The sequence below is a fragment of the Mus pahari genome, chromosome 2 (assembly GCF_900095145.1).
Source record: "Mus pahari chromosome 2, PAHARI_EIJ_v1.1, whole genome shotgun sequence".
In the NCBI taxonomy this organism is placed as follows: domain Eukaryota; kingdom Metazoa; phylum Chordata; class Mammalia; order Rodentia; family Muridae; genus Mus; species Mus pahari.
In genome coordinates this window covers 54431003-54443880 of record NC_034591.1, presented here as the reverse complement: position 1 = coordinate 54443880, position 12878 = coordinate 54431003, and the positions used below count along the sequence as shown (strand labels likewise).

The 12878-nt window shown below is 41.2% G+C and overlaps 1 protein-coding gene across 4 annotated transcripts in view; it reads left to right on the top strand.

Annotated features, from left to right (window-relative positions):
- The window catches only part of Cnot4 (CCR4-NOT transcription complex subunit 4), a 101409-nt gene extending 89969 nt beyond the window's left edge, over positions 1-11440 (top strand). For 2 of the 4 annotated variants that reach the window (XM_021190158.1, XM_021190157.1), the window contains exon 11: positions 10078-11440. In XM_021190158.1, the coding sequence (XP_021045817.1) occupies positions 10078-10379 (302 nt within the window). In that variant the 3' untranslated portion in view covers positions 10380-11440. Of the gene's footprint in view, positions 1-9186; positions 9400-10077 lie in introns of all 4 variants that reach the window. The other 2 variants (XM_021190156.1, XM_021190155.2) reach the window with 2 other exon arrangements.
- The last annotated feature ends 1438 nt before the right edge of the window (positions 11441-12878 follow it).

The following is a 12878-nucleotide window of genomic DNA, read 5'->3' as shown; positions in this document are numbered from 1 at the left end:
TTTTAAGTGATTTTAAAATAAAGTCTTTTTAGTGGACTGGTGGTAAGCATAAAAATCTTTGAATTCATCAGAGTCTTTTGAAATGCTGTCCTGCACAGGAGGATTGGCTTTTGTTTACTGGAAAGGATGTGTTCTTATTAGGACAGACTCGTGTGTGTGTGTGTGTGTGTGTGTGTGTGTGTGTGTGTGTGTGTGTGTGTGTGACTGACATAACCAGTTTAATAATTACAATTATGTAGCATAAACATACATGATAGTAATCAATACCAAGTCATTGTGTTGTTCAAGAATTGCCCTCTTCTTTACATTGAAACATCACTTAAAAATTTGAAGCAGAAAAGGTTTCATTTTAGCCTTGTAAATAAATAAGAGAAAGGAAAAGCGAAATAACCTTTTAAAAACAACAAAACCTGTGTGCTTTAGTTTCACAGCTGAACTGGAAATTAGAGATTTCCCATGTCCTCCATGTCCCCACACATATAAAGCTTCCTCCATTGTCAGCGTGTCCCAGTTGAGGAGCCTACAGTGATACAGCACTATCACCCAGGGTCTTAGTTTGTATGAGGGCTGCTCACTCATGGTGCTGTACACTCTACAGGACTAGACAATTGTGAATGACCTGTTGATCACTGAACTAGCCTGATACTCCTCTGTACTGTATTCATGCATCCCTCCCTTTAAGTCACTGGGCTGTGCATATTATCCCTGTAGTTTTACCTATTCCATTTTGGTCTTTGGAATAGCTTTTTAGCTTATCTTCTTTCACCCATTTACATACATTTGTTTCCTCTAGTGTTTGTTCCCTTAGCGCACATAATTAGTGAAATTTCAATATGTACATGTTTGTTGGCAGAAAATGAGCATTTGTTATACCAGCCAATCCCAAACCTTAAAATGCCTCTGGGTTTGCAAAACTTTTACAACAGTGAGAAACTTTTGGAGTGTGTGAGTTATCTGTTACACTGCATCTGGAGTTGTATGAGTCATGTGTTATAACTATACCCATTCCATTCTGTTTAATATAAAATTATGATCATATTCTGAATTTTTTAAATGAAATTACAATAAAGTAAGCCATTGTGATGTCTAGAAATACTTAAGTATGCAACTCCTAACAAATTATGAAGTTGCCAGTTACAATAATAATGTTTTGGAAAAATGAATAATTTTAGTTGTTTCATTTGAGATTTTTGTTAATTTATAAGACCTTAAGATAATTCTGTGCTTGTAGGAGGTGTCTTAGAGTCAGATGAGGCTGACCAACCTTCACTGTTGTAATAAAAGTGAACTGTATAATCAAAATGTAATAAAGACATAGCTTTAGTGACTTAACTTCTAGATCATTGGAAAACCTCTTAATCATAAAAACTATGAACATCAGAAATCTTAGAGACTTCAATAGACAAAACCATTGAGAATTGCTGCAAAGTCAGCAAAAATATCCAATTTAAGCACAAAGCTAAAGAGAAACTTGTACCCCAGGTTTTGGTTTTTGTTTTTAAATACCTTATCAACACTGAACAGTCAAAAGCTGATGCTGGCTTTATTGGGAAAAGCCACTCTCCAGTCATTCAACGGGGACCTGAGAAGCAAGCAGAACAGTGTGGCTATTGCAAGAGTGTAGGAACAGGGTGTACAGAGTTGACATTCGATACATGTTTGGGGGTTGCTTTTGCTTCCAGAGCCTACAAAGCTCGGACCTCCTTTTTGTAAGAGGTCAGCTTTGGTATCATCTAGTGAGAATAAACTTGAATGTAACCTGTCTCTTCCTTACATTAAGACCTCCTCCCCCAGATGCCAACTGTGTCTTATTCCTGGGATTGTTTTCCAAATATTCTGCTGCCAACACACACACACACACACACACACACACACACACACACACACACACACACACACATAGTATTGGTCCTTACTGAGTTAATCACAATTGCAAAAGCTTCTATAAAATACTTGCATTTTCAGAGTTCTTTAAGTATACCAAGGAGCTGTTAAAGACCTTTGTTTTACTGATCAGGGTCTCTTTAGGAAAGCTTGTAATTGCCATTTTTTTTTCCCTCATAGTTAATCCTTTCATCTTTTCCCATTTGTACCTTTTTTCAGTGCTGCTTGACAAATCTATGAAGGTTGATACTGCTTGCTTCCTACCTTTTGGATGTAGATCAGAATCTCAGTTCAGCTGTTTACACATAACTTGATTCCCAGTTCTCTCTGTAGCTCTCTGTAATATATATCAACTCAACAGTGCCTTTCTTAAAGCAAGCTTACATCAGATGGTAGTAATTGACAAGTGGTCAGATATATCTTTTTCACGAGAGCCATTCTTATTGCCTGTACTTGTCCTTACATGTTTGCTTATACAGTCCTTTTATAAAAAGCATCTAGAAAAAGCGGGGGTTCAGCTAAGGTGTGTTGTTTCTGATTTAGACATGCACATTTGTTTACATGGCATTGTTTTAGATGTTCGGTACCATTTTTCTTATCAGACACCACATGTCTACTACGTAAAATCATGCCTTTTCCCATGCACATTGCTAGACAGGTAAGGTTTTTTTTCCCCCTCATGTACTCATTTTAGAAAACAAACAGGAATGTATACTTGATATGTGATGTATGCATTTTATGTGATGGACTTGATCTAGTTAGAGGGTATTCTGTTGATATGTTCCCATCTTACAAGTTTGCCTAGGAAAAGGATACATAATTACAAACGGATAAAGACTTTAGTTTGGGTAAAGAGCATAAGGATTTTAAAAAAAGGTATGGTTTTCACTCCCAGTTTTGTCATATGTAGGATTGGTTTTTTGTTGCCGTGTTTTGAACTTTTATACATTTTGTTAAATATACAGAAAAGTGTTGGAGTTAAACAAACCAAGCACTATGATAGAGACTGACACAGTATCTAAGGTGTTGCATAAACTTGTCGGAAAAAGGGAATCATTAAAAGCAGCCTGGACCACTCAATTGAGGATACGTCATACTCGGAAAACTAAAGAACCTATCCAAACAGATTATTTTGACGTGATTTATTCTTCATGGGATGTCTTTTTGGCTCTCATTGGTCACTGTATTCCATTCTGTTTGGGGCTTGATGTGTCAGTGGGGTGAAAGAAGGGCTAACTGCAAAGCCTGAGGTTTAGGGAGGCAACATCAGAGGAAATAAGTCACAAGATACAGGAAAAAGCTATTTCCGTTAAAGTAGTTCTCAGTAAAAAATTACCTCCATGACTACCTGCTCAATTTCAAATACATTTAATCTCATGAATTTTTCAGTTGGATAGGAGCTATATCGTTCTTGACGAAGTATTACGTATTTCCCAGAGGAATGTCTTGAAACAAAAGCAGAGCAGTTGTTGGTGTCAGTCAGAAGCATGTCAGTGCTGCAGTCTGCCTCCTGCTCTTGTGTGTCTTGTCTCAACAGTGGCTCTGTGGTCTCATCTGTGAGGACTGATCCCCTAGGATGCACTTCACTTTGTGCCTAGAGAGCCACTGCCTCTGCATCTCCACTCCTGATGTTGCTTAATCTGTCCTTTTGAAACAGGAGAGCCTGTTTCTCCAATAAGATGGGTGGGAATGACGTGAACATCGAAATGTGAGCCACTAAGATGGCTTCGTACTAATCAGATGCCCCAAAAAATACCTTAAAATATATACTTTTAAAAATCCAATGCATTAGATTGCTTAATAGAAATGCTAAATTTTTTTTTAAAGAGAGGGTCTCATTATGTAGCCCTGGCTGGCTTAGAATTCTCTATGTAGATCAAGCTAGCCTCATAGAGAGCCATCTACCTCTGCCTCCAGAGTGCTGAGAGTGTCAGACATCTTAGTGGCTCATTTCTTTCTTGTTTACGTTGAGGGAAACTTTTTGGACCCTTGCACCTCCACCTGGCTTTGGAAAGGTTTGTTTTTGAAAAGAGTTGTTTTTTTCATTGCATAATATACATTGAACTTTGTATAATAGGGTCTTCAAGTCTACAGTTATCTTGAGATAAGGAAAAATGTGTAAGAGACCAAGATGAGCATTGCTCACACTGTATGTTATCTGCAGTAATCTGGGTGAACGACAACGAGCGACAGCTTTTTGTGGGAAACTGCTTAAAAATTAATTGAAGAGCTCCAGGGAGCATTCTAGTGTAGCAGAGTGACAGGAGATAGTTTTAAATGTCCAAAGCATGTTCAGCTGACCCTGATCTCCCATTGGTGCCACTTTGACTCCCTTATGCTGCATAAACAAAGTTTGACTTTTAAATATTTTGTTAAGGCATCTGACATTTCCCCTTAGAGCTCTTGGTCACTTTAATTCATTCCTGACTTTTCTCCTTCTTTCCTTCCTTCCTTCCTTCCTTCCTTCCTTCCTTCCTTCCTTCCTTCCTTCCTTCCTTCCTTCCCTCCCTCCCTCCCTCCTCCCCCTCCCCCTCTTCCTTTCTCTCCTTTTTTCAGTCTACAATCTTATTTTAGGACTGTTAAGTCTGTGCTTAGTCTGCTCAAGCAGCTCAGCTCTGCCATACTGGTCCGTCTTGTTTTGTAATAAACATAGCCTTAGAAATGTGAGTAGAAACTCTATCATTTAAATGGAATCTTTTTAATAAGCTGATTATATTTATGTCGGAAAGAATTTCTTGACAGTCCTAGGAATTTATTTAATTAATGAATTCTGATGATTTTGCTGTTGTCCTGAAGAATCTCTTACCCATAAACAAATCTTAAGTTGTAATATGTCACTTTTTTTCTATCCTTTGAAGTTTGGTTTGGCATAGTTTCTCTATATTTGAGTCACATGAAGATAGGCTGTTGAAGTTTGAGGGAGCTAGGCTTTCACGCAGTAAATACTGATAAACTGTAGTGAAAAGGATTGGAGAGAGCAGCAGTGTGGTGACCCTGGAAGCCGTTTCCTGTGCTCCCCTGAAAATGTACGCTGTAGGGCAGAGAAGAGGGAAATGTGGGAGGAAAAAAGTGGACTGACTCACCGTGGGAAAGAGCATGAAGACGGACATACGGCATGAGGTTTTAGGACTGCTTCTGAGTGGAAATGAGTGATGGCCTTCTCATGTGGGCTGTCAAGCCACTCACAAGTAATTTAACTTGACATAGGCTCTCTGGTCCCAGTACCATAGTCATTAATTGAAACTTAAGAATTTGGGCCAAGTTTGTGGGCCAGCTGCCCCCACAAAAGCATTGTATCAAACTACTTTAGTTAATAAGGCCTATGTGTTTATTGACAGTCCTGCCAGCACTAATTAAACACTTTAAAGAATAAAATGAGTATCGCTTTACCATAAAATATGTTTAGTGACTTGATTTTCACTGTACCTTACTTGGCCTTTTCTAATTCTGCTTGTAGAGTGTTCATGGCAGACACACTAAGCAGGTTGGCCACACTGTACCTCTGTTAGTGTTGTGGCTGCTATAGTTCCTAAGAAGAGACCTTTCTCGTGGCCAGTTCCCAGCAAGTGAATCTGCTGCTATGGCTCACTGGAAAGTGACCAATAGAGAGACATTTGTTGTTACTCACTTATCAGGAAGTGACTGTGCTTCTGATGATAATTCCTTCTTTCTTTCTGTCTACACAGGGGTCAGGCAGTAGAGATTGGGTAGGATGCATGCTCAAGGTTTTATTGGCAGGCAGCCCTGGTGCTGCCTCCTACAGTCAATCGACAGCTTTCAGCCCAGTCCTTTCTTGAGTAGACTTCTTGCAGTGAATTTCTAGTGTAAATCCTTAAAAGATAATTCAGTTACATTAGATTTGAGTTGGTGGTCCATGTCCTGATACTGTTTGTGGGGAGGGCTGTCTTATTGGAGCCTCAGAAGCAAAGGAGTCCCCTTCTTTTGTCAGGGGTTCTAATGGTGACTTTGCCTCCGCTTCCCTCCCATGGCACTTAGAATGACTATAGACAGGAGGGGATGAGCTGGTGAGCATTCCAGAATATGTAGGGCAGCAATCACCAATGAGGACTGTAGTGTGGGGTCCAAAGCCAGCTGCCAAGCCAGGGTGTGGCTCAGCAATAGAGCACTTGTCTAACACCAGTGCTTACTACAAAAACAAGCCTTGCCCTGTTTCCAGGAATGGACTTAGTAGAGTCTACAGTCAGAACGAATCTGGGTCAAGGTGTGAAGGTAGTGTACCTGGAGCTGTTTTGATGAAGTTAGTTAGCATTTACTGGTTTGCTTTCTTTGCATTAACTCTCAGCTCAGCATTAGAGAAGGGAGCAGGGGAGGGAGGTAAACTTTTCTTCTAAGCTCTTTAGAATATGTTCCCATTCCAAGAGCTAAGGCTGTGGGTCCTGTCCTGTGACATGCCCCCTCCCCCAACCACCCCCACTGTAAGCAACACACTATGCTCTTAGGCTCCCAGAATGGTTAGGCACTGGCTTTGCTTTGAGTGCATATATGAGGAGATGTTGTTTGTTGTTTTTCAGTAAAAATTGTTAAAAATTATAAACTGGGAAATTGTTTCCCATGCTACCTTACAATCTATACTGGGAAGATCCTAGTTTACGGTTGTTTGTGTGTTGTGTACCACAGATGACATCTTTGGCTAACACTATTACTGGATTGTATTATTTTGCAGAACAAATAGCCTTTGATTAAAAAGAAAGAAAACATGGGCTTTATTTGTTTTATTTGTTAAAGTAGTTCTTGGTTAGCAGCAAAGCCAACACGTAAGGTCAACGGCTCTCCTTAGAGCCTTGCCTTGCTGCCTTTGATTGTATTATGATACCACTTCATAGTAAATTTTCCTGAATGTGTTACTCTATAAGTGGAGGTAAGTGTTCTTCTGTTTTTCTCTTTTGACAAATGTAAGAACATAGAATGATTGGGGTAGGGGAGAGAGAAGCTGGGCATCAGTGTGGGCACCTTACTGACCTGGACCACCCAGACCTAAGAGCGTCCTGTGGTCCTTCCCATGTAGCTAGCTATATGGCAGTTTTATCCTTCCAAAGCAGTTTTGTTTCCCTTCCATGAAGGTTTCAGCCATTTCTTACGCATAATAGAACACCATTCTAAAAGCTAGACTGTCTTCTCTACCAGGCCATCTTGCAATTGACACATGTATGAATTCAGTTTTTATCAGAGGGTCTTGTTCATGCCTAGTCCAAGTGATGGAGCTAGAGGGATAGACTGACAATTATATTCTCAATTATATTAGAACCTTTAACTCTAGGGATTGCTGGATCCTAGGGGTATAGTATAGTTGATTCTATGCTTCCGAGCATGCAGGAAGCCCTGGGTTTGAGTAATTCCCATACTCCAGAGCCAAAAGCAAGAGGATCAGTCATTTCTGCCTTCACAGGGAGTTCAAGGCCAACCTGAGATACAGGAGGCCCTGTCTCAAAGGTGGGGGTGATTTCTTGGGGCTTAGGGTATCTATCACTTGTAGATCAGTGATAGAATGCTTACCTAGTAGCTCACAAGAGGTCTTGAAGTTGACCTCCAATAACACAAGGTACGGGGAGTGTATGTGGAGGGGTGTTTCTCCTGGCTGCAAATGCTAGTCTGTTTCTTAAGGCATGTTATTTCTCTGTCCCCACCCTGAAAGATGGACCAGTGGTACTTCCTTGGCTTTTTTGTTTGTTTCTTGGTTTTTGTTCTCTTTTTAATTGTGGGCCTCATAGAACCTTGGGCTTTCCCCTTAAATATTTGACTCATTTTTTTAAAAAATCAATTAATAGTCTATACAAAGTAGACCAAGTGAAAGCTTGTTAAATAATTTGTTTTTTTTTTAAATATATTCCTCAGTATCTGGATTCAGGTTACCAAAAATGAGTTCTATAAACATGGGCAGCTTTTTTCTCTTTTGGGGCTGTCTTACCAGCATGCCCTGGTCCTCGTGCCTACTCACCTGTAGAGTATTAGCTAGGATTTAGGTGTGCACGGCTAGGACTAATAGATCTGTCCCTGTGTGTCCTTTATCTTTTAAGTCCTGCCTACCTCACAGGGTTGTTGTGAGGATCAAAGGAAATCAGTAACTGTGCAGTACCTTGTAAATTGTACAACACAATGCAAATGCAAATAATATGCAGGTGTGAGAAGGACGAGGCTTATAAATCATAGCAGCTGTGAAGGGGAGTTCAGGTTGAGGCATCCCCACCCCCACTGTGCTGTTCGCCTAGGGTACAGTGCCTTTTCTCCGTTTCTGTCAGGTTCAGAGATGATCTCACTTGACTTTAGTTGTGTTTGTGTTTTATGAAGAAGTTTAATACCATGAGATGCTTCATTTGCTGAAACCTAGTAGAATCTGGCATAGGTCAGTGATGGGGCAAACAAAATTAGAAAAGAATTCTGACTTGACCAGAGTGCATGGCCGGCCTGCCTAGTCACTGTCTCTGCTGCCGTCTTCCTCCATGCTGCCTGCTGACCCGTTCTGTAGAAAGAGATATTGTTGCTTTTCAAAAACTGTAGTTGGTTATTTGATTCATTCTCAATAAAATAATTATTCTAAGAAGTTGTTAGACTTTACCTTCCCGACCCCAAATATCATATATGAGTTCTAAAAAGTTTAAACAACAGTTTATAAAAATCCGTTTTTATATTGCTAGTCTCTTCTATTTGACACTATCCATAAATAGACTCTGAAAACTATAGGACTCCCCGGCTCAGCCCGTTTGCTGTTCATCAGGGGAAATATCCTTTCTAAATTCAGAAGCCTGCATTATCTGCTTGCTTCCCTGAAATGCATTACCAATTTTATAATCAGGAGAACTTCACTTTCTTGTAATATTAGATCATGTTTATTCTTCATAAAATGACTTTCTTCCATTTAATAAACTCAGAAATGAGCTTCTATATTGAACTTCACAGGATTTTTTAAATGGTATACGTCAGCATCAGCCGAGCTGGCTAAATGCCTCTCTGACTGACAGTTTATCCTTTAGCAGGGGCTGGCTTGTCTCTAGAGCACTGAGTCTTGATTCTGGATTATTGATTTGCAACACATGTAGAGATCAGTCTAGAAAGGGAACAGCAGGCCCCTCCTGTCCGCCTGAGAGAGCTTCCCTGCCCCTCACTTAGGTCCCGAGCTCACAAGCACAGACCTAACCCAGTTTGTCTCGCTAGGATAACCCACAGACGCTCAGTAAAGAAAGAAAAATTCCTCTCCCGCTTAACCACTAAAGAACAACATATGTTTCTAACGTCAGCTTTTTATTTTTTTTTTATCTTTCATTTTTTTGTTGGTAAATCTCCCAGACAACAACAGTTCTGTAGAGAGTTTAAATATGAAGGAATGGCAGGACGGGCTAAGGGCACTTCTACCCAACATTAACATCAACTTTGGTGGACTGCCCAATTCTTCTTCCCCCTCCAACGCCAACCACAGTGCACCAACGTCCAACACTGCCACCACGGACAGCGTGAGTTGGGACAGCCCTGGCAGCTGGACAGACCCAGCCATCATCACAGGTAACTTCCTCCCCGGCCCCGGCCCCGCCCCTCAGCTCCACCCACACGCCTCAGACTAAGTCAGAGCAGGGGTCTCTGCCGCACGCGTTCCTTTTCACAAAGACTGGTTTGATCTTAGGGTCATGGTGAACCTGTCTGCCTAGTTGTGTTCTGAGGAGCTTGTGCCTTGGTCACTCCTTTTGTTCTAAGTAGGTGTTACCGTCTGGCAGCACGCGTGTATTTTGTAGGCCTCAAAGTACTAAAGGATCTAACTGAGCCATCTTAAGAGAAACATACTCCACTCTTTATAAAGCTCTCTATATAAGGCTGTCTGTGTCCAGATCCCTGCTAGAGATGGGCGGGGGGATGGGGAAACACACCGTTTCCTTTTGGGAGGCCTGGGGATCTTTGGCAGGGAGGTTACTTGTTTAGTGGGGATTTTTATGTTTTTTGCTGTTCCGCCTCTGAAAGGTGAGGGACCAAGTTTATGAGGGTTTGTGTCACAGTCTTGGTCGTTGCTGGAGAAGAAGGAGGGAGGGTGGCTAAAGAATCATAAGGCTGTAAAGGTTTCATTTGGAAATCGACAATTGTAATTTATCTCTTGGGTGGCCAGATCACTCTTAAAGTTTACCTGAGTTAACTTGGCCAGCTTTTCTGACAGACTCACCATTTTCTTTTTGTCTCCTGTTTCCTCTGTAGGTATTCCAGCATCTTCAGGAAACACTTTAGACTCTATTCAAGACGACAATCCTCCACACTGGCTAAAATCCCTACAGGCCCTCACAGAGATGGACGGCCCCAGCGCTGCCTCATCACAACCCCATCACAGCGCCCCCTTCAGCACACAGATCCCTCTGCACAGAGCCAGTTGGAACCCCTACCCACCTCCTTCAAATCCCTCCAGCTTCCACTCTCCACCCCCAGGTTTCCAGACAGCCTTCAGACCCCCCAGCAAAACCCCCACAGATCTGCTACAGAGTTCTACACTGGACCGCCACTAAGCAAAGAGGGAATTGAAAAGGACAGGATTTGTCCCACTCTGTTCTCCCCCTCAGCCCACTCACAGCTCCCTTCTCATCTCTTACGTTCTGAAGAATCCAGTTCCTGATTGGTTTTTTTTCTCCCTACTCCCGGATGCGATGCGATCACAGCGTCTTTACCATCTTTTCTTTAATTGTAAAAAGTTTTGGTTGATCCAGCATTTGAGTGAGTGACACTGTTGAATGTTTCTGGGGGGCAGGAATTGCCTTTTTAAGCAGAGGAAAAAGAAAATCAAAAGGCAGTCTCAATACTTAGAAAATTACTGTTTGTCTGTCGCTCATAATGACATAATCTGCTTAGCAGAAAATGACAATTAATCTATAGGAAAGGTCAAGTAAATGTATTATCAACTGCAGAATTGAGAACCAGGCTGATTTAAATGAGATTGCTAAGTTCATGGGGGAAAGCAGTGGTCTGGCTTCCATCTTGTATTCAGCTTTTCACTATTGCAGGAAAAATGCTTTTAATTTTAAATTCTTTATTGAATTGATAGGGATAACTCAATTGTGTTGTGCAAAGGGATTTATTGGAAGTTGATGACAAGATAAATTGATCTGTAGTAGTAACTGGCCTATTGCTAAAGAGTTTATAAGGAAGGAAAAGTAATTTTTTAAGGAGAAAAATTTTGGCTTTAGACTTAAATTCAGATGTTTTAAAGGAAAAAGATATTCACAGATTTAATACCTATCATTATATGAGCTGAATTATATGTGATTTCCTCAGTCTTTCTCCTCTGTCAGAATCTTTTTTTTTTTCTTTGACCATAAGTCCTCCTGACAGGGCACCCTGAGCCAGCACTGCTCTGGGGCCATCCAATCCCAACAGAAGCAAATCTCTGACCTCTGCCTGCAGCTTTTACTTAACCCTGTAGTTTCTGGACGTTTGTGCAGTATTGAAAAAGACAGGAGAAAAGAAAACAAACCTGGGTATAACCTGATGCTAAAACTAAAAACAAGGAAATGTACCTCTTTCTTCAGAATTAAAACTAAAATCTTAAATAAAACAGAAAACTTGATGGTGACCCTTGGGTGATTCTTGTTTTTGTTTTTCAGTTTGTTATGTGTGAGTTTGGAACATTTAATGACACAGTACCATATGAGTTTGCACTAGATTTTACATCTTCAGCTGTGGACCATGGTTCTGAGGAAATCAGAACAGAAAATAAGAGTTGTCTTTGTCAACCACTGCTAGTTTTAAAGCTCAGCCCCTCTTGCTCTTAACACTCCTCTTTCAGTGGCTTCCATTAGCTAAGACCTCTACCAGGCTCTTAGAGATGCAGAGCAGACCTTGACAGCTCAAGCCACTTGTCAGGAGTGAGTTGGAGCCTGACATGCTGAGATGGGTCTCCAGGAAGAGTTGGCGGAGCGGTGGCAGCAGCGGCAGCAGCGGCAGCCCAGTAGCATCACCCTCTGACCCAGCAGCCCTGGGGCGGACAGTCCAGACACCTGTCTCGGCCAGCCAGAGTAGGGGGGCTGACTAAAGTACTGGAGGCTCTCACTAGAAGACTGCGTTCAGTTGGCAGTCTTTTAAGCAGTATCCAAAGAGAATCTTCTACAGGACAAATAGAGTAGATTGAATTGTATACTATGTGTTTTGGGGTGGATTTTTTTTTCTCTTAATCTTATCATTACTTCATTTAAAGAAAGCAGTTTTTTGAGTTTGTTTTGTTTTGTTTTGCATATACACCTATAATCTCATAGGCTGAGACTGTAGGATTTCCATGAGTTCCAGGCCAGCCTGGGGTATAGAGTGGGACCCTGTCAAAAACAGTAACAAAGTAAAAAGAAAACAGTGTTTTAGATAATAAACAGTATATTATTAAATATCGCCACAAGAACAGGCTACACAAGAGGATAGGAAGAACCCATTTTGTAAACTAACAGAAATGTTGCACTGATGTGAAAGACCTGGGAACTATGGGCTTTGTCCTAGGGCCTTCGCCTTTGTTTCCTGAACCTTTGTAGTCACTTCGTAACCCTTAGGAAACAAACCTTTTCAGAAGCAAATGGGGGAATCCTGCAGTTGGTACACCAGTAAAAATGATGCCTTTTTTGTAAAAGAGGCATTCTGCCTTGCTATAATTGTGTATGTTTAGTGAGTCATACCTACTCCATAAGGGTGTGGCTTGTATAAGAAGTTACAATGGCCTTGCACAAGTTATAGCATATTGGGCACCTCTTCTGTTTACTCACAACCCACAAACATTATTCACCATTACGTTTGTTCTTCTGTCCTTCCTTTCTTCCCTGCTGCCAGCTAAGTTGAACCCACAGATAATGCACTGAACTAGGCCCAGCAGCGACAGGAATACTTGGCCACAGTCTCTGGCAAGGGCCTTGGAATACACTAGAGGCTCTGGGGCCTGGTTTGGTGTTAGCTTCTCTGCTAAGTTTTAAAAGCCTGTTTGGGGAAGACAGTGAGTGAGTCAGGTCATAGTGAGCCCTGGAGAGCAAGACTCA